General features: G+C 39.3%; 1 protein-coding gene across 2 annotated transcripts; it reads right to left on the bottom strand.

Moving 5' to 3' along the window:
- Positions 1-1,099: 1,099 nt before the first annotated feature.
- pkp1a (plakophilin 1a) lies at positions 1,100-19,920 on the bottom strand. 2 transcript variants are annotated; one of them, XM_028582279.1, is made up of 15 exons: positions 19,494-19,920; positions 15,272-15,381; positions 12,259-12,432; positions 11,497-11,690; positions 10,961-11,102; positions 10,491-10,698; positions 9,765-9,933; positions 9,024-9,141; positions 7,160-7,327; positions 6,889-7,065; positions 6,372-6,525; positions 6,071-6,257; positions 4,233-4,317; positions 3,073-3,187; positions 1,100-2,925 (listed from the first exon to the last, which is right to left on the bottom strand). In XM_028582279.1, the coding sequence occupies exons 1-14, from the start codon at positions 19,675-19,677 to the stop codon at positions 3,113-3,115; spliced, it is 2,145 nt and encodes a 714-aa protein (XP_028438080.1). In that variant the 5' UTR covers positions 19,678-19,920; the 3' UTR covers positions 1,100-2,925; positions 3,073-3,112. The 2 variants fall into 2 exon arrangements, with proteins under 2 accessions (XP_028438080.1, XP_028438081.1); XM_028582280.1 differs by lacking the exon at positions 1,100-2,925 and having other exon boundaries at positions 3,078-3,189; positions 4,234-4,317.
- Positions 19,921-21,788: the final 1,868 nt, after the last annotated feature.

The raw sequence follows: 21,788 nt of genomic DNA, 5'->3' as shown, positions 1-21,788 counted from the left end.
TGACTAAATGTATCTCAATTAATTAAAAACCTACTTGAAGTGGTCCACGGGTGGAGTTGCTGTCTTTATGATGTTCTCTATCATTTTCCAGAACTACACCACTCAGAAGAGGGCAAAGTTGTAAATCTAGTATATACTGTATCTAATATAATCTAAATCAAATTGCATTCAGAATATTTCAAACTGATATATATGCATGTAAAATAAAATGAGGCACTAAGGATTTCTTTGTTCTTGCAACATGGTTTATCATTCTGCAGCAGACTATGGAGACAGTGACTAATGAGCCAGCAAACGGCATCTGCTGTTTTTTTTTCACTCCTTTGTGTTACCCATCAGGACAGCACCGCGGGCGAAAGTTGAACAGAACAGACGTTAAGAGTTGACAGTAATTTCTTTATGTTTAGTACAGGTCAATTGAAAAGACGTGCCATTTTCACTAAGTAATTTGATAAAAAATTATGAAAAAAAAAAAAAAAAAAAAAAAAAACTTCCTATGATTTATTTTGTCACTGAAGAACAAACTTGCTACTTCAGTCAACAGTGAAAAAGGCTATAGGGAAATCTAAATCATGCAGAACATGAATCGTTTTTAATGTATTGTGAATAATAGAAATTAACAATCATGTATTTTTTTGTGTGAAAACCGTGCAATGTGCACACAACATTCTCACCAAACCTGCTTCAGTCAGACCCTCACACCCGGTTTAGAAAATGGAGCTAAGAGGCTTTTCATTTTGTTTTCATAGTTGTTGCCTTAGTCAGAGACTGGCGTGCTAACACACCACAAAACCCTGCTGGAATAAAAACTTGGAGCTTAATTAGTTCAAGAGATCTACAATAAATTGGAATTGCAGCTGCTGCAGAGAAATTTCCCTCATGATAAATGAATATCTCTAATCTATTTTATGGTGATGATGAAATTATGAGCAGGGAATCCAGTATCTTCCAATACTGCTTTTATTTTATTCATATATATATATATATATATATATATATATATATATATATATATAGCCACATAGTATTGATATTAATTAGCACATTCAATTACTTTAAAGTTGGTTGTTTGTTCAATAAAAGACCACCACTTACAATGTTGTCGTCATATTTGTTATTTATTCTATATACAGACTGAGTGACAGGAAAAGCTTCTAATAAAATGTCACACACAAATTTCTCCAATAATACATTCTAAGCAATACTGACATCAGTCTTCCTGGAGGCAAGTGAACCTTAGCAGGAATATATGTCTTAAGCGTAAAAAAACAAACAAAAAACCACACCAAAAGTCCACTCCACTGCAGTGTATTGTTAAGAGTCATGGGGAATCTCCACATATTTCCAAACATCTCCTCTCTTCGCTTCAGTGATTTGTAATGCTGGGTCTTCAAAAAGCATTGGAATTTGAGCAGGATTTAACCAGTTTTCAGTAGTTTGATTATGAGAGCAGATACTCTTTATTGAGCCCTTACAACTTTTAATACAAATACCTATAAAAGGTTTTAGATGAAGAACCATTTATTTTAAATAAAAACATGTATAATTAATAATATTAAACAAATGTTCAAATTAGACTAAAAAGGGTTTCCAGGGGAATCAATGACTATTTATATAATATAAATATTTATATATTAAACCAATTTTCTATACATTGTTAATACATGAATGGGGAGAGCTGATTTTGCATGTTGTGTACTATATTCCAATACTTCTCTGTCTCCAATTCTTCAGTTTATGCAAGAAAACAAACTATCAAAACAATATACTGTATAGCATACAATTTGTAACATTCAAAAAGCAGGTTTATGACAAAGCAAGAGAAAAAAACAAGGCTTTTAGTACTGCACTTATACTATAGAATATTTTGACTTATTCACTTTCTCGTTCGGTGGTAAGTAACAAATCGACACCGCTCTTGTTTCTGTCCGATTAATATGAAGCTACTGCCAGCAGCTGGTCAGCTTGTTTTAGCACAAAGACTGGAAACAAATAGTCTGGCTCTGTCCAAAGGTAACATATTTCTCCTTCTTAACACTTTATATCTTGTTTGTATAATCCACACAAAAACCAAAGTGTATAAATGACACATTGTTGTTTTGCTGGTCCCAAAACCCTGTAAAACCACTAAGTGTTGTTTTAACGCTAGGGATTAAACAAACGACATATGAAGTGTTAATTGTTGAGTTTTATAGGTGCTGGTAAGTGGATTTTGTTTCTTTTGGACAGAGCCAGGCTAGCCGTTTCCCTATTTCCAGTCTTTGTGCTAAGCTAGGCTAACTGGCTGCTGGTTGCAGCTTCATATTCAATGTGCAGACACGAGAGTGGTATCGATCTTCTTAATTAATTGTTTGCAATACAACATTCTGACTCACAGAATGAAACAGCAAACACAGCAAAGTAAAAAAAAAAAAATCCCAACTGGATGTATGAGATTTGATCTGGTAGTGACAGTATTACAAAATAAACAGTCTTTTCTTTTTCTTTTTTAGCTTTTCATATATTTTTCTTATTACTTAATTTTTTGTCTGCTCAATCCTCAAGGCCCCACAAGATATTTTATCATTTAGCCACTGCAGACAGACACATCTGACAACAATGCCATTCATGAATGTAAATAATCACTGCATGCCTTAAGTAACTTTCACTGCAGATTACATTGCCTGGTGTATTGCAGCTGTCAGGCCAGAAGAACTGGGATTCATGCATGCATACTTTACCACTTTCTATTCACAGACAAAACATATTCAAATTAAACACTGCAGGATGAAATTAAAAGCTCTCTTTGCACTAAAGTATATACAATGTATGACTGACTCTTAATTAATAGGCTCTTTCAACAAGGTTATTATGTAAAGAATGTAATTTTACTCTCCTCGTTGCAAGGGTGTGGCCACATCGGTGTCTAAACATGCTGGATCCCATCTGCAAGCACACACACGATTACATGCGTGAAAAGAGAAACAGAGAAAAAGGTTTAACCCTGATGACACAAATTCTGCCCATTTTTGGCCCTACTGAGCCTTTACATCTGAATATATGCAGATAGAAGCATTCAGAAGCACATCATACCTCTCAGGCTCTGTGGTGCCTTTCCACTCGTCCTTCACACTCACTCGACAACTTTCACCGACCTGTGCATAGCTGTGGTGTTGTCATTGACAAAAAGTGATTTGGCCATCCCCAGCTGTGGATCAAAACGTTTAAAAATCAGTACATCACACATACAGTACAGGCCAAAAGTTTGGACACACCTTCTCATTCAATGTGTTTCTTTATTTTCATGACTATTTACATTGTAGATTCTCACTGAAGGCATCAAAACTATGAATGAACACATATGGAATTATGTACTTAACAAAAAAGTGTGAAATAACTGAAAACATGTCTTATATTTTAGATTCTTCAAAGTAGCCACCCTTTACTTTTTTTGATAACTCTGCAAACCCTTGGTGTTCTCTCAATGAGCTCCATGAGGTAGTCACCTGAAATGGTTTTCACTTCACAGGTGTGCTTTGTCAGGGTTAATTAGTGGAATTTTTTCCCTTATTAATAAAAAAGCAAAGGGTGGCTACTTTGAAGAATCTAAAATATAAGACATGTTTTTTAAGACATGTCTTTAACTTTTTTGTTAAGTACATAATTCCATATGTGTTCATTCATAGTTTTGATGCCTTCAGTGAGAATCTACAATGTAAATAGTCATGAAAATAAAAAGGAAACGCATTGAATCAGAAGGTGTGTCCAAACTTTTGGACTGTACTGTACAACAAGCAAAAACATGCAACACACCCTTGCTCTAATTTCGAGGACATTTCGAGTACTGTTTCAGCAACTTATAGAAGCCTCAGGCGAATCATGGAAATGTGAAAACAGGAGTGTTTTCCCTCTCTTGCCAGCGGTCACTTTTATTTCTAGATTTATGGCATGACTCTTACTGCCTTGATCTCTTCTTCATCTCTCTTCCTTTTGTCCATGTGTTACTCCTCCCATAACAGACCGTGGGGAACAGAAACCAGTCTGCTAGGATTCCAGTTCAACTGTTTCTGTATTCACAGAACTTTTGGGTGTGGCAGGAGGGAAGGGAAAGTGATTGTGTGCCCCATCCCTCTGCAGTGTGAGCATGTGCTAAACTTTAACCTGATACACAGATACAATAGGTTCGTGTTGTGTCTGCCTTAGAGAATTAACACACAGTCAGTCACACACCATTTCAGTTCTTTCTGATTTACCTTTTTTGCTACTCCTTGCAAATTCTTATCGTTCCATAAGCTGTAGAGGAGCAAGGAAGCTGCTTTGCTGCCTTTGGAGAAAGACCTATAGCAGAAGGGCAGAGAGAGGGGCAGAGGTCAATAAAGAAGAGTAGAAAAAAAAATAAGACAAACCATACACAAGAATTGTATGAAGTAAGTTAGTCTGTACTTTGACAGCAGAAGACAAACACTGACTGAGTAGAAGTTTTTGTGTTAAATAAGCTTTTGACAATAAGCTGTAATATAGGGCTGGGTATCGTTTAAAATCTATCGATCCGGTGCCAATTTCGATACCTCCGTTTCGATGCCGGTTCCTAACGATACCTTTTTCGATACCATATGTTTTAAAATACATTTCAACATTAACAAAAATACTTAAAATAATTGTTAATCAAAACAGTTATCAAAATTAAAAAAATCTGGTAACACTGCTCACTCAGAGTAACATTATTAAATATCTATCTATCAGTCAGTTATCAGGGCAGAGAAACAACCGTTGTGCCTGCTTTTCTAAGAGGAAGTGTAATGTCAACAGCACCGCGACCGCTTTCGGCTCGCCATTAATATCATATCGCAGCAAACGCTGTCTGTGTGAAGTTTTGAAAAACTGTAACACTTGAAACCAACCGTGACGCTCTGTGACTTCAACAAAACTGCAGACAGTTTACTCCGTCCGCACCTCTCCGTGTGTGTGTGTGTGTGTGTGTGTGTGTGTGTGTGTCGGTCGGAGCTCCACTCTGTGTCAATATGCAGAGAGGACAGATAAGGGCTCAGACGCATTTGTTTTTTTTCGGTGCCATAAAAGTATCGACGTACGGCACCCAGCCCTACTGTAATATCATCAGTATGGTGGTAAATTATGGCGCTTTTCCATTACATGGTACCTACTCGCCTCGCCTCGACTCTACTTGCCTTTTTTGGTTTTCCATTACGAAAAAAAGTACCTGGTACCTGCTAACAGGTACTTTTTTTAGTACCTGCTCAGTCGAGGTTCCAAGCGAGCTGAGGCGAGCCGAGAAGGTGATGTGAAACCCTGCAGGCTGCTGATTGGTCGGAAAGAAGCGTCACTGATCACTACATTGCTAGCGAGAGACGGCATTTTTAAATAGTTTAGCCAGCGGTGTTTTTTGCTGCCGGAGGCTCCACGCAGAGCTTTCTCCGTAGCATACAAGTGGCCTGATGGTTATACTTGTGCGCTGGTGTGTGCATGTGTGATGTGTGTGTCGAGTCGCCGTATGTGTGTGTGTGGGGAGCTAGTGAGCGAGGGAGAAGTGAGAGAGTGACGGCGATTATCTCCACAGCGAGTAGCGACTCTAGAGTCATATATATGTGAGAGAAACAAAGCGAGTAGCGACTCTAGAGTCATATATATGTGAGAGAAACAAAGCGAGTAGCGACTCTAGAGTCATATATATGTGACCACGGTGGGAAATCTGGAGCAGTTAACATTAACTATCTCTTTGATATCATGTTGTTTACAGAGACGGAGAACCAGGAAATGCGTCGGGGATATGTCAATGGGAAAGCAAGCTACTAAGCCACGCCCACGGCAGTCGCTATGACGACCAGCCACGCTGAGGCGATACTAAAATCTGCAATGGAAAACGGACGCACAGCGAGTCGAGGCGAGTAGAGTCGAGTAGAGTAGAGTCGAGGCGAGTCGAGCAGGTACCATGTAATGGAAAAACGCCATTAGAAGGTTGCTTGATATATACTACCTGTAAAAGAGGAAGAATGCCAGCAAACAAATGAATTTCAGTTTGCCACAGCTATGAAAGCTGAATCTCCCACACAGAGATAAATAAATAAAAACTCACCTGTTCTCGCTGAGGTCAGCCACTGATGACACCAATTCACTTTTGACGAACTTCTTGCTGACCTCAGTGTCTGCCAACATCAGACTCCGCAATGTGCTGCATGCTGTTGCTATAGTTTCGTCAGAGCTTCCCATCTCTCGGGGGCCAGAGGAGACCAGGCTGGTGAGATCAGGCAGAATCTGCTTTGCTAGAGAGAAGACAAAGGGAACATACAGTAAATTAGGTGTATGTGGACTAACTCTACATTCATGCAACTGTTGCCTGCGAAAGAAATACCTTAACATTTCATGCTTTTTCTTACCCATGGAGGTCTGCAAACTGCTGGTCCGAGACATGTTACCCAGAAGGGACATGGCAGTCTTCTGCAGGCTCCGGTTAGGAGACTTTAAAAGATGGGGCATGTGCAGTAGAGCCCCCAGCTTTTGAACCAGAATCTGACACATGACACTGGACCCCTGTAAGAGGAGCAAACACAATACAGAAGGATGAAAACACATTACTGTATCTCCCACTTCACTGTAGCAGTCTATATTTGCATTGTGATTTTTTTTTATTAATTTGACATTTGCATGCATCTCACTATTGGTCCAACTTCTTTCTTTTGCTCTAATAACCTCTGGATCCCTGGAGACAAAACTCTACCCTTACTAACAAAACCATTCAGATCCTATTGTGAGTAGTGCTGTTGTGTCATTATTCCCACTACCTTTCCGTCACTGTTGCTTTTCTCCTTTCTTACGTCAACCTGAGATAATCCTGAGTGTCCATTACCACCATATACAAATAGTAAGCCTAATAATTATCTTCTTTGTACTCACCAGTCCCTTGCCGGCAGTGAGGTTCTGCAGGGCACCACAGCAGGCTTCCAGTGTGGCACTATTCTGGGACGAGCCCAGCAGAGACAGGTAGGTCTGCATGGCTATGGGATGGCACAACCACTTCACACCTGATGGCTTGCTGTCCTCTGGCATTCCCCGCACCGGGTCAAATAAAAACTGAGTACAAAGGAGGAGAAAGAGATATGAAGGTGGCTTGGATTAAAGGGTCTGTCATGATTTAGCCAACAAACATGAGATGGTGGATGCCCACCTCCTTTTGAGCCTTGCTGCTCTTTGGGCTGAAGCATCCAATCGTGGGGCTTTTACTTTTCCCACGTTGGCCCTCTCTCTCAGGTTGGAACTTGCTGAAGCACTCAGGAGACTCGTCCTCCAGTTGGTAGGTCAAATTATGGAGGATGCATGCACAGTTCTCCACAGACTAGAGGAGAGGAGAGGTTATAAACTACACATTTATTACACTTCATTGCATAGCAGTTCTACTTTCTGACTTACCTGCCATATCTATTCACATTTACCAGTGTGTTTGAAGAGAAATTGAAGCAAATACGATATGATATGATTCTTTGCAAGTTCCCCAATTGCAAAAATGAAACGACACACCATGCACTTGTCATTCACTGCTACTATATGATAAAGGAAGACCTAATTTGTGGTCAATTGTTCTACATCTGGATCTCAAGCTAACAACTCTCTGTGTTCACCCTCAGTCGCGTTAAATTATTTTTTTAAATTAAAAAAGATCTGAACTCTACAAATCTCCGTCCTAAATATGCTTTAGTACATTCACAAAAAGAACCTATGTTGCATTTTGGCGAGAGTTATGCTTTATGCAAGTGTCAGTTTGTATGTTCATTTAACTTCCAGATTAATTATTTTGAAACGCATCAGAAACATTAACATGCTGCCCAAATAATAGAATTTCAGTAAATTCAGTTGGGTTTAGTTAATGAGGCTTAATTAACAGTTAAATGATCATAATCAAAAGGTCAGTGAAACACAATAAAATTATGAAAACATAGAGATGAGGCTACATATATACAGTATACTATACATTACTAAAACCATCATAGCATCAACATGCATAAAGAGCAGCAACTGTACTTATCTATAGCCACAGTTACAGGCTCCTACTACAATATAACTTGACTGAGCTGACACAAAATATATTCTCCCTCTGTCTCTCACACAGACAGCACCAGCCATACTCCACTACTTACTTAGAAGAAGCCTGAGTAAACAGATAGCACTAGCACAAGAATTAAGCACACATCCACACCCAAAACTTGCACAAATGGGCAGGTACACATACAAGCACCCGCTAAATATATACACATGCTGACGCCGCCTGCAGTATTTACCTGCTTATTAATGTGAGTGTTTACGAATGTGTGTGTGAGTGTGTATGTGTACTTGTATTGTGTGTACTTGTGCTTAAGGATATATTCATAGTATCTGGTCTGAACACACTGTGAGAGACACATGAGGCATGTTCTACAAAGAACTATGTGTGAACTAGGATACGTTACCAGATATGAATTCAACCATAGATTTAATGAATGCCAATTGCTCCTGTAACCCTTGACAGTAGGGTCACAACCAACAATTATTTCCTTGAGTAATTGATTAATCATCTAGAAAATATCTAAAAATAGTGAAAAATGCCTGTCAAAATTTTCTTAAGCCCCAAAATGAGGTCCTTAAATGTCTTGTTTTGACTGACCAACAGTCCAAAACCCAAACATAGTCAGTTTACAAATATATTAAACAGACAAAATCAGTAAATCCTCACAATTGTGAAGGTGGAACTAATAAATGTTTCTTGCTAAAAAAAATGTATCGACTATCAAAATAGTTGCTGATTCAATTTCTGTCGATTAGCTAATCAATTAATCGTTTCATTGTTTCTAGTGTATCAGTACACTGAAACATCTAACTTTAAATGTTCTCTGCAGGGGACGATCAGAGGACAACAAAATGGGTGCCGGAATGAAAAATGAGTCTACTGACTAACTGATGCAGTCTGCGTCCAGAGCCTTTAACATTTTAATTCTGTGGTTACAAATACTAGTAGTGGTTGGTAGAAAGGTTCTGTTGATAGAGATTAGAAAGTGTACCTTCTCATCAGGGCTTTCTTCCGCCACACAGGACTCGAGATAACCCATGAGGGAGTCAATGAGGCCACGGCACTCTCTCATTGCCCGCCTCTCCTTCTGTTGGCCGCAGCTCAGGTTTCTACACACGTTACAATCATTCATTTAAATCCAAAAGGAAACACTTACATGTCTACTTTGTAGAATATAATAAGAGACACAGAACTGTGAGTGCCTGAACATGTAAGTTGCACCATCACACCCTGTTAAAAAACTTGATCGTGGAGATTAAGCACAAGGTGCACAGAAGTTTCCAAAGCACTGCCAGTATTACAATGATAACTACTGTTTCATACACATCAACATTACATAACATAAGCTGCTGGCAGATATAAGACAAAGCAGTCAATTCATTCTGTCAATCATTTTTTGATTAATCAATGAATTGTTTCATCCATGAAGTGTCTTGTTTTGTTTGCCAACAGTCCAAAACCCAAAGATATTTAGTTCACAATGAAATAAAATAAAGAAAAGCGGCAAATCCTCACACTGGAGAAGTTGGAAGCTGAAGATGTTTGGCAATGACTTAAACCATTTAACAAATCTATGGCTATCGACTAATTGATTATTTGATTAATCACGGATATCACAAAGTCTTGACAAAGATGTCTGTGACGTTAAAACATTGCTCTATTTAAAAGCTTGTAGTGGAAACTACCTGATCTCTGCCCTGAAATCAAATCAACCATAATTAAAGGTCCTCACCGCAGGCACCCTGTGGCGCTGTTGAAGACATCGGGGTGTATGTTGTTGTTGGCGCTGTTGTCTGACCAGCAGGTGAATGGCACCACCACATTCTCAGTCAGGGCAGGCAGCGCTGTAGCTATAAGTTCTGCCTTCAGCTCATCGGCAGAGGACAGGTTCCACAGAAGGCCTTCATATGGAAATATAAGTCACAAGCATTAAAAAAAAATCTACCTGTGTATTAAAGTATTTCATACATGCATTATGTTGCTGCCCTTTGAGGTTGAGATTGTTGTTGTACTAAGAAATGGATGGTCAAAGAACCCCAGTGTAAAGTGGAGTGGGTAGTGATTGCAAAAGAAATGCATAATATGGAGAAATTTACTTTAAATATAAATGTGTGGCATTGAACAAAATCGTTATCGCATGTGAATATGGATATGGTACAATAAGGAGGAATTATAGCAATTGTTTTTTGCTAGCCTTTATGTATGTGGTTTAACAAGCCTTATGCGAAAGTATCTTTATTAAGCCTGTATTATTATCATTACTTGATTTATGTCCTTCTTGTCTACTGTGCAAATGCAGGAATTGTATCAAAAAAGAAGAAAGGTCCAAGGCACTCTTCTTGCAATAAGTTAAAAAGCCTTTATTTATTTTTGGTGGGCCTTTATTTTTTAGTAAAGGCCCACCAGGCCACCCTTCTACCAGATATTATGAGGTCTTGTCCGAGTAAAAATGTCTTACCAGTGATTTGTTTCTGGGTCTCAGTAGAATTTGTCTCCTTAAGTAGCTGCAGGGCCTTGGCTATACCGCCACAGTGCTGAACCTCCAGCTTGTTGTCCTGGTCTTTGAACACCAGGTTCCTCAGAGCCCCAGCAGCAGCCTGGCTCACCCCAGGATTGGGGCTCCGCAGCAGGGTCACCAGAGCGGGGATACCTCCTAGGTGGAAAACCTGTGACACCGAAATGTGGAGGGAAAATGTGAGACTTAAAGGCGTGGCAATGGATTTCCAACACTGTAGGTTAGAACCAGCAGCCACGTGTGATGATAAATGCCTTCTCCTCCCGTTCCTTCAAGGCAGGTAACACAAAGGTCTTCACAGAGCGCTGGCACAAATCGTATCACCACTACAAGACAACTCTCACATAAATCATCTATGTGTGCATCTTTGGAGGGTGTGTCTGTACAGTATATTTGTGGCCGAGTGCTCGGACCTCCTGTTTGGCGCCGTCCTCTTTGAAGGTGATGTGGTGGATGAAGGTGGCTCCACATTGCTGGTAATTCTCTTCAGGGTGAGACATGAACTCTACAGCCTCCTTTATGGTCATGTCTGACATGTTTATCGCACTGTTCACCCTGCAGTTACAGGCACAGAAATAAAAGAAAGGGTTGGAAATTAGATACTAGGAAATAGTTTGATGCATTTAAAGATAATAGCTGATTGCTCTTTTGTCACATGACACAAATTCTTTAAAATACTCTTGACTGCTAGCAAAAAAAAAGCCATCAGACAGAAATGGCTGCAGCCAATCCCTCCAACAAAGGATGGCTGACTGCAATTATCAAGGAAGTAACCTGTATGGAGAAATTGACCTCCACCTTAGAATACCGGGGAAAACATATATGGGCCTATGAGATGTAACCAATTACATGTGTTACTGACAGACCATTATCCTGTACAAGTAAAATGTTGCCCATGTCAACCCCTTCTTATTGACTGAGAATGTCAATGAAAGCCAGGTGAACTCACGCTGATTGCTGCTCTATTCTGGATGTTTTGAAGGTGCCCATTTTGCCTTCAGTGCGATACAAGGCAGAGGGCAGCCGGACGAGGCGTGTCTGGCTGTTGGTCATCTGTGTGCCGTTGGTCACAGAATAGATGCTGTTTCTATTTATCCGACTCTGAAGGCTTTGCTGGCCCTGGGCCAACATCCCTTTGCCTCGCTTAAAAAAAAAAAGAAGAGTAATTTACAATGCTTATAAAGTATGGTCCTTTGGAGTAGGAGAATAGACCAATTATCGGGCGTTTTCTTGGCGGTCTGCAGATTATCTGTATCAGCGTTTTACTTGCCTGATAACCGATAATACTTTGGCTCTGCTACAGTCCTGAGTCAGTATCTCTGCTTCGGTTTCACTCACCACAGAGTGTGACTTAATGTCCCGCCCACAACACTATCTGACTATCTTTTACTGGGTATTATGTTGAAAGTTTCTAATTTATGAAAAAAGTGCTTAAAGCATTTAAACAAAGTTCTGTGTTGGAGTTTGTAACATTCCAAAATTTAAATTTTCACTTAAAGATTTTCATTTTCACTGTAAATGCATATCGGTTCCAAATATCGGTTATCAGTTTCATTAACTACTAATTATCGCTATTGGCCTTTAAAAACCAGTATCGGTCGATCCCTACTTTGGAGTACTTGCTGTGTTTGAACAATTGGTTCCCTAAAAACATGAACATGTTTGGGTACTTTAGTGAAACTACAATTTAACATAAAAAATAATTGATCACCATAGTGGTTGCAGAAAATGGAGGAGCCAAAGATGGGTCACTGCGAGCAGATCTCAGCCCATTGGTACCCTGGGGCCAGCTGGAAGTGTTGATTTGCTGTTCCCATGTGCCTGAGCTGACTTGTCTTCCTCTCATGGACCTAGCGGATAGGGTACGACTCTTCTGAGTATTTACCTAAAAAGAAGGACAACACATTTTATCTTAAATTCGCAGGCCTACACAGCATTGTATTCAGATTAGATTGAAAAATACACATGGCACATCATAATAAATCCACACTAGCCAGTCGTGGATCATCTTTGTCTCTAAGTGTGGCTTAGCTGGCAGTGACAAATAGGAATAGCATTATGTGCTAAAAAAACTGAAACACCTTAATGTTTTTCTGTAGTAATAATCCAGGTTACAAAAAATAAATAGGTAGCTCACTTTTAACTAGAACATTGTGTAACTGTAAAACCAGACAGAGGAATTTGGCCTAACACAAAGCCCGCATAGCCTTTCTCTTCCTCAGTTTATGCTGAAGGCAACAGAATGCACCAAACGTTCACACAAACCAAAGTAACATAATATCTGTCATTGGAGACCAACTCAAGCAGTTGTGTTGAAAGACTGCTTGCACAGTTGAGCAGTTTTTTTTTACAGAGGATCTTTGTGTGTGCAAGTCAGACACAACAACCTTTCTTCACAATCCTTACATTTTGACTTTGCTTCTCAGGCTTTGTCTGTGTGTGCTTGTGTTTTATTTGGGAACGTAAATTAAGTAAGAAATACCAAAATATTACTGTATTTATTGTTACCGCTGTTGTTATATTTTGAGTGGTGTGGCTCTGCTGCTCTATTGGTCAGATTAACGATCAGTCATATTCTGCCTGGAAAACTAAATTTATGGAGAAAAAAAAGTCTACCAAAATGGTGTTATTGAAAAATGAAGTGCCTCCAAAAAGAAGCTTTCACAGTTTACTTGTTGAAGTGGCTTCTGATGGAGTTCAGCATTATGACAGTTTATACCACAAGAGATGACTGCTGACAACAATTTGCCAACCTTTAAAATGTTAGATTCATTTTTAAGTATCTAATTAACAGACATTACCATTTAGTCATTTTATCTCATTTCCAGAGCAATTGGATTTCCACTAAATTTACCATGATACAGTAAAAGATAAACTGTAAACAGTATATCAATTTTGTTCCTTCACTGAGAAAACAAATATTTATATAATTAACACTTTCATGTAATACAGCAGTGTTAATACTGTATGGCAGGGGTAATTTAAGGTGCTATATACAAGAGAAGCAGGCAGGAGTATCGGCACAGAAGCAAAGCAATGTACTGCTGTGGGGCAGCAGCAAAAACTTATTTTAGCACCCTAAAAAAGGCCCACCTTAAGAATCGTGTACTCTATATTTACAATAATTTCACAGCTTTACCTTGCCGTCAGACAGCCCTTTCCGACGGGGAACTGAAGCCTATATATCCATCTGTGCTCACTTCAAAGCCAAAGTAAAGGGGTGAACATATTCTAAATATGGCATTTACTAACAGATATTGATTTTTTTAGGTGGCTAAAAGTTTTTCTGCTGCCCCCGTCCACAGCAGTACATTGCTTAGCTTCTCTCCTGCCTGCTTCTTCAAACTGGGGGTGTGACGACCGCCATCTACTGTAGGTAACACTGACTATGGTTAAGTATCTCATACAACCCCACTTCAAAAATTCCAAACTGTCCCTTTAAGTATTCATTTGGCTTAAAGTGAGGTTGACTCAACAATATGACAGGCAGAGAGTATTCATCAGCAACAACACATCACCACACTCCTGAGACATGCCTCAATGTCGTCAGATCAGTCCAACCCAGAGCAAATGAGAAAACACACACACACGCATGCACACACACACACACACACACACACACACACACACACACACACACACACACACACACACACACACACACACACACACACACACACACACACACACACACACACACACACACACACACACAGTATTGCAAATGAGTTGAATTCGCCCTTACTCTGAGTGACAAGACTGAAATTACAATATGACAAAATCACACATACCCTGGCTGCCCGATCCAGTGTTTTTCTTATTTTCTTAAAGGAATACTTCGATATTTTCTTTTGCAGAGAGTTAGATTAGAATATTGATACCACTCTCATGTCTATTCAATATGACTCTGGAGCAAGCAGAAAGTTAGGTTAGCTTAGAATATAGGCTTGAAATAGGGGGAATTGCTAGCCTGGCTCTGTCCGATAATTTAAAAAAATCTGCCTACCAACACCCCTGGGTTATGTGCCAGACTATTTCTTGGCTTCCTAGAGTCTCCACTGGTTGCCTGAATTCACTGCGCCTGGCCAAGAAAAAATCTTAAAATCACAACTTCTCATTTTTACACTTCGACTTTTGTATGGATTTAACAGACGAGGTGAACAAGTTCATTAGTGAGTTTTAAATTTTAGCAGATTTTGTTACATTTGGACACAGATAGGCCATCTGTTTCCCTGTTTCCAGTCTTTATTGTAAGCTAACAACAACTAAACCTTCCATTAAATTGTTCTTTACTTTTATGCAATTAATAGTATTCATTATTTTATTGTTGTCAAAGCTATATTATCTTTGAGTAGTAATGCTGTTCTTAGTATCATTTAAGAAGCCTAATCTGTATTACCACACATTAGCAGTAACCTTTCTTTTTAATGGACAAAAGTGAATGCAGGTATAACATAATCATGATATACTCACTGGGATGGATTACCACAAGCATGTTTCATTTTATACAAAAAAAATTATTTGACACAAATGACTAAATATAAGAAAACAGTCCTAAACCTAAAACACTAAAACTGATCAGCAGTAATGTACCGTAGTATTTGTGATTATATTAAAACCACTAATTTGGTCCTTTAATGTTGAGTCTGTGAAAGGGAAAGGAGTTTGTGCTCTGACTATCTGTACAACAAAACACAGGGTTGTTATATGAGAGAAATAATTACCGATTTGTTGTAGCCTGTGGAGCTGGTACGACTGAAGGTGCCATTTGCTTTGGATGGAGAAAACTTGAACGCTCCAAACTCATATGTTGTCAAAGTCTGGGGAGACAGGCCTGTTAAAAGAGGAGAAGTTTGAGAGCTAAAATAAAGAACAGGGACATACAGAGGAGAAGAATACAAAATAGGCAGTCTATTAACCTCAAGAAATCTGAAACACACCTAAACAGAATAAAGTTATTGTGATAAGACCTCCAATGAGCATCAAGCACACAGGTTAGACAGCAAGAGGAAGTTGCAAAATGTGATGTCTTATGTGGGTTTCAGTTTCCCAGTGTGTTTAACTTGCTGCTATTCATTACTATTAGTGGTGTTTTATCATTTATGTAAAATATTATTTCCACAGGTTTAATAGTGGACAAAGATAGCCTTCCAATTGTATAAAAGCAATCCATTTATTGATATTCAAAGGGACAATTAAAGGATGGATTTAAAGACTTACAAATTAATAAAGTATTGCACAAATACATAAATCAAATCTGAAAAGGATAGCAATATTAGATTCAGTTCAAATATTGAAATTAAAAGATTTGGAAATCAATTACACTATTTGATTAACCATTTAGTTCTCTATTTTCCATGTGCCAACTCTGTTATTTACCTTCAGCAAGGAGAAGGAGATTATGTTTTTGCAATTATGGTTTCACAATACATTTTGGAGTGTATCCGAATCACTGAGGTGATTACAAAAATAATTTTTTCACTTAACATTGAGAATAGATAGGGCATGGTCTTGACGGAGGTCTGTGCTCTCCGGGTGGCCTTCTAGTTAGGCAATTCTTTTGTAAATCTGCCCAAATGTTAGCTCTTAATCTAATATTGTACATGAGTGTCACTTCATTTAATACACAGTTTTATTATATCAATTTATTGATGGATTGATTTAATATTTTGTAAAGTATTTCATTTACTTTCTGGCCTAATAATGTAGGCTTTGCTGTTCATAACATTATTCTGGTGTAATTACAGGTGTAAAAATCAGGATGCATGACTGGCAATCCTTTAGTTAGACAGAAAGACAATCAGACATGACATACTGTAATGTAAGTCACAGTTCACACGCTTTGCATTGCACTTTGTCTCGAGGATATCCAGTTATAGACAACATGTTTTAGCAACATCGCCTGTCTGTCTTGTTGGATGATTATATTGTGCCAAATCTAAGGCTGTGACTTCACCATTATAGGATTATGGTTGTCAAAAACAATGGCATACTCATCACTGTTATGATAAGTCTATGCAGGAGAGGTAACATTCTCCTAAGGTCACTCAAGCACCATCTCATTGAATAAATCGGCCTTAAAAAGGGTCAGTGCACCGAAGGCAGTTAAAAACAAACATTCTCTCTCTTAACCTATCCTAGTACTATCTAGCCCAGCTGACTGTTTCAATTTTATATGCTGAGGTTTCACGATATCTGCCTCTAACTTCTGCTGCCACTCCACAACTGGAAAAACAGTTCCAGTTGTATTGCAACAAAAATCCAGTCACTTCCATTATGTTGGAGCCACAGCAGAAATATCAGTGCACATAAAACCAAAGCTAGCAGCATGGCTGGATGGCACTTGGGATCAGTAGTGGAATGTAACGAAGTACAAATACTTTGTTACTGTACTTAATTAAATTTTTCACGTATCTGTACTTTACTTAAGTAAAATCAATTGTGCATACTTTTGACTTTTACTTCGTTACATTTTGCAGCAATTATCTATACTTTCTACTCCACTACATTTCTACAACGTTCCGTTACATTTTCGTTACATTTTCTGATCAGTTTTCCCCCCTGCCAAAACGTCTTCCTGACCGTCACACGTTTGCAGTCCGCAGGGAACCCTTCTGCAGCGGCTCCTGCTGCTCGCGATATTACGAATCCCACTATGGCCACGCTAAGACCCGCCCTTCAATAGCATTTATTGGCCAGGCGCATACCGCTCCCGGTACTACCGCTGCTCCCGTTACTGCTGCTGCTCCTGATACTCTGCTCAGTCATATGTGAAGCATCCGTTGGCACAGGGTTAATATACAACCCGTATATTTATCTTAAAAACACTCCTGGTCCTCCTCAGCTGTGAAGCCACGTACTTGTTGTCCAAGCCTGTGTGTTCTCCCTAGATAAATGTGTGCAGCAGTCACTGTCCTGTGGGAAATAATGCAAAGTCGAGCTTCATGCAGATCACCATAGATAACCAGAATTGTATGTCAGAATGTAAACTGGGCCACAGATGGTAAGCACAATTACATTAACCTAAAACTAACTTAATTAAAATGCCACAGCCCATACTTTTTTAGTTTTTTTCAATTATTAGAATATAGACATTAAGAGAATAAATCATTATGCAAGTACTTTTACTTTTAATACTTTAAGTACATTTAAAATCAGGTTCTTTTTACTTTTACTTAAGTAGGTTTGTCATTGTTGTACTTCTACGTTTACTACAGTAAATATATCTCTGGTTATTTCTACTTTTACTTAAGTACTGAGATTCAGTAGGCTACTTCCTCCACCACTGCTTGGGATAAGTGAGAATATATGCCTTTTTGTAATTTGGTTGAACCTTCCAGGCTGCGCATTTAAACAAGACCGAACAGAATTGGTCTGTGCTGGTAACAGGAAAATCCCCAGTGGCGCTGGTCCAACAAATATCAAACATTATCATCTTTGTTGCTCCACCACTGAAAGTAAAACGGCCTATTTTGGACAAGCCAGATATTGTAATACTATGGTATGTGACTTATGAACACTGCTAAACTTATTCTATTAACATTTTGGCCCAGATATTAAAGTTAAAAGCAGCGTCAGGAAGGCATGTGTTTTTCTTAATACCTAGGGTTTGACTGCTGGCAGGCTATGTGTTTTGTAGACATTTGTATTCCTTGTCAGATTGTCAGCTTACATTTAGCTTAGCTTCTTTTTTAGACCACTGAGTTTCTCTTAAATAATGACTATAGGACAAAAGACAGAATGATAAATCATAACTAAAAGGGACAACAATAGAGAGCTTTTTTTTAAGCTCTTCATTATTTGGACCACAGATGATAGAGCATTTATTTTTCAGGCACAGCCTTTAAAGTTCACAGTAGGCTACAGTTTTTTTGTTTTGTTTTCTGGAGTCAATGTTACCTGGTTTATCTTTCCGATTCTCATATGGGCTACATTTTTCTATCTGTATTTGGAATTACATTCATTGAATAAAGGCCTTTTTTTAAAAGATTATTTTTTGGGCTTTTCTGCCTTTAATCGATAGGACAGCTAGGTGAGAAAGGGGGAAGACATGCAGGAAATCATCACAGGTCAGACTCGAACCCTGGACCTCTGCGTAGAGGCATAAACCTCTAAATACATGTGCGCCTGCTCTATCCACTGATCCAACCTGGCCACGAATGAAGGCCAATTTAAACAGGCCAGATGTGTCCTTATCATGCACGCCACCAACTTCACAATCACTTGAAGCGTTGAATGTGTCTGTAAAACAGTAAACTAGCATACAGATAGTATGACCTACTTTATATATAACATATTCTACATATAACAACCATGCACTTCATCTCAACTGGAAGACCCATTTCACAAGATACAATTATTTATTTTTTTCTCAATTTTTGGTGGATGTTTAGAATGCATCTTGCAGTAAAAGCCAAATACCAGAGTTGTTTTGAAAGACAAATGTGTAATTTTGTGTGTGGGGTGTGTGTAAGCCACATGGGCTGCATTCCTGACTAATAGAGAGAAACTGCTGTGGCCCGCTCAGGAGGAGTAGGATCTGACAGTTTCTCAGAGTTCACACTAACAAAACCCACTTTTCTGTTCATGGATCACATTTTTCACACCGGTGCTATGGCCTATGGCCCAAGTGTTTCTCTCACAGCAATTTAAACAAATCATATTGGAGTGGTCTCTTCACAGTAGTTGGCCAAAATCGCAACACAGGAAAGCAGCACGTTCAGTATCTTTGGAGGATGCAACTTTCGGGGAAGTAAAAAAAAAAAAAAAAAACTTTCGGGGAAGTTGTGTGACGCATATTTCCCAGAAAACACAAAAAAAGCAATACTATTATGTAGCCTACAAAAGCAAAATATTAGGGAGGGTGCCTGAAACGGCTACTGTCCAAATAAAGACATTAAACGTTAGCATATATTATTCTTAACATTATGATGTTGTATAGCCTACTTGTTGGTGAGGGGGATATTGAGCCGTTCTTCCCGTGTTTGGACTTGCTCCTCTCGATAGTGTGCACTTGATGCAGCACGCGCTGCTGTCCCGAGTGCAGCTTGTTGTCGGAGGGCAACGCGAGCGACGTATCCTCCCTTCCCTTACTAGTCATTGCTGAACGCAGCGGCTCTGGAGCCATCATCTTCCAGCACGGTGCCCTTCCCGTGAACGGTTCAGTTAAAACCAGTTTCCAAATAAAGTGCAGACCCGGAGGAGAAGTGCGGCTCGACTTAGAGCAGCGGACAGTACAAAGAGTGTAGGCTAAAGTTCCCAGAGTAGAGGCGGTGAACTCCACCCTCGGGACCGCGCCCCGTCGAGGTGGGGCCGAAGAGAGTTCGCATGTAGGTGCAAAGTGAAGGGAGGGGCAGACACATGCACCATAGACTGTCACAGTCCATTGTGCAAGAGAGGTGATTAGCCTACTTTTTTTTTATTTGAAGGAAGGGAATATATTTATATAAGTAAAAACTAGGCTACTTTCCCGGAGCCCTAAGAGCATTTGACGTGGTATAGTGTGTCTGTGCCCTACAATAGTCAATGTAGCCTACAATATAATGAAATTGCAAAAGCTGCAACAAATAATATATTTTCAAAGTTCATAAAGGATACAAATTTGAGGTAGACTGCGACCAAATGGTCGCATTTTGCGACCAAAATTTGAGAATGTGCAACCAGTAAATTTGCCCCCTTTTTTACATATTAAACGTGGTACCTGAGAGCACGTAAGCGCAAGCTTATCTGTCCTCTCTGCATATGACAGAGAGCGGAATACTTTGGAAAGCCAACTAGGTCAAATACATATGAATTCTAACGTGTTAACAACACGTTAACAACACGTTAACAACACGTTAACAACACGTTAACAACGCGTGAAAAAGTGACGCGTCGTTAACATGCTGTCTACATGTTGTTAACTTGTTGTTAACGTGTTAGAATTCACGTGTATTTGACCTCGTTGGCTTTCCATAGCTCTCCGGCACGCGCACACACACACACACACACACACACACACACACACACACACACACACACACACACACACACACACACACACACAGAGGTGCAGACGGAGCAAACTTTTTTGTTGAAGTCACAGTTAATCACAGAAATGCCGACAAAGTGGTTGCAAGTATGGTTACAGTTGTTCAAAACTTTACGCAGACAGCGTTTGCTGCGATATGATAATAATGGCGAGGCGAAAGCGGTCTGCTGTTTATGTACACTTCCTGACAAGCAGGCACAACTGTGGTTTATCGGCCCTGGGGACTGACTGACAGGCTGAGGCTGTACGGCAAGGCAGCTTGATTTCTACAGCACCTTTTAGCAACAAAGCAATTCAAAGTGCTTTACATGAAAACAGTAAAGAGCAGTTAAAAACGGTCATGCTGAAAATAAAAAAGAATAATATACAAATACAAGAATAAAAGAATAAAGCCCTTATTAATAACATAATATAATATATTAGTAATATACAGTCTCTGCTCCCGTCTCAGCCGGGAGGCTGGTGCCGTGCTCGAGCTTCGACTTTTCAAAATAAAAGCTCGCGTTTGGTCGGCTCGTCTTCCTTTGGTGTTTTGGATGTTTTTGAACTAAACAGTACGGCAATCATGCTGATGAATACAATAACTTTTTCAGGGATGTATTACTTACAACACAATGGAGCAAGCAAAGCAGTTTTGTCTTTATGTGCAGGCCGGATTTAGGCTATTCAGTCATTATCAGTATCAGTGGGTCCTGATGGACTGCAGCCTCCTGCCAGAGGGTAGGGGTTCAAACCGTTTGTGTCCGAGTGAGAAAAGAGCCTTATTCCAGCTGATTTATAGAGTGACTCTCAACGGACAGAAGGGGGAATGATGGATGGATTCTAAATCACAAAAGATGGGGCATTTTGGGTGTTTCTAATGTAATCTGAGGTCAGTAATTATAGATCCAAGGAGAGCCATGCCCTGCTTCTAACATATAAAACTATAATTATGCCTATTATACCATCTCAGATTTCACAGTGGAAGTTAGCACAAATATAAGATGGATAAACCATCATAAAATTTAATATACTGATGTAATGTAATGGATTCTGATGTTGTTGTTGACGATGGTCATTGTTGATTATATTGTGTAAATTTTGTAGGCTGATTTGCACTTTTTCCTACCCATGTAGTTTACCTGCTATCCACGCACCTTGTACTGGTATTTATTTGTCCTCGTTGGACCTACTGTTACGGTTGTGTTCCAGTTGGACTGTGTGTAGAACTT

Source organism: Perca flavescens, chromosome 7 (assembly GCF_004354835.1).
Source record: "Perca flavescens isolate YP-PL-M2 chromosome 7, PFLA_1.0, whole genome shotgun sequence".
NCBI lineage: Eukaryota > Metazoa > Chordata > Actinopteri > Perciformes > Percidae > Perca > Perca flavescens.
The sequence above is the reverse complement of the archived record's forward strand: the minus strand, read 5'-3'. Positions and strand labels throughout refer to the sequence as shown.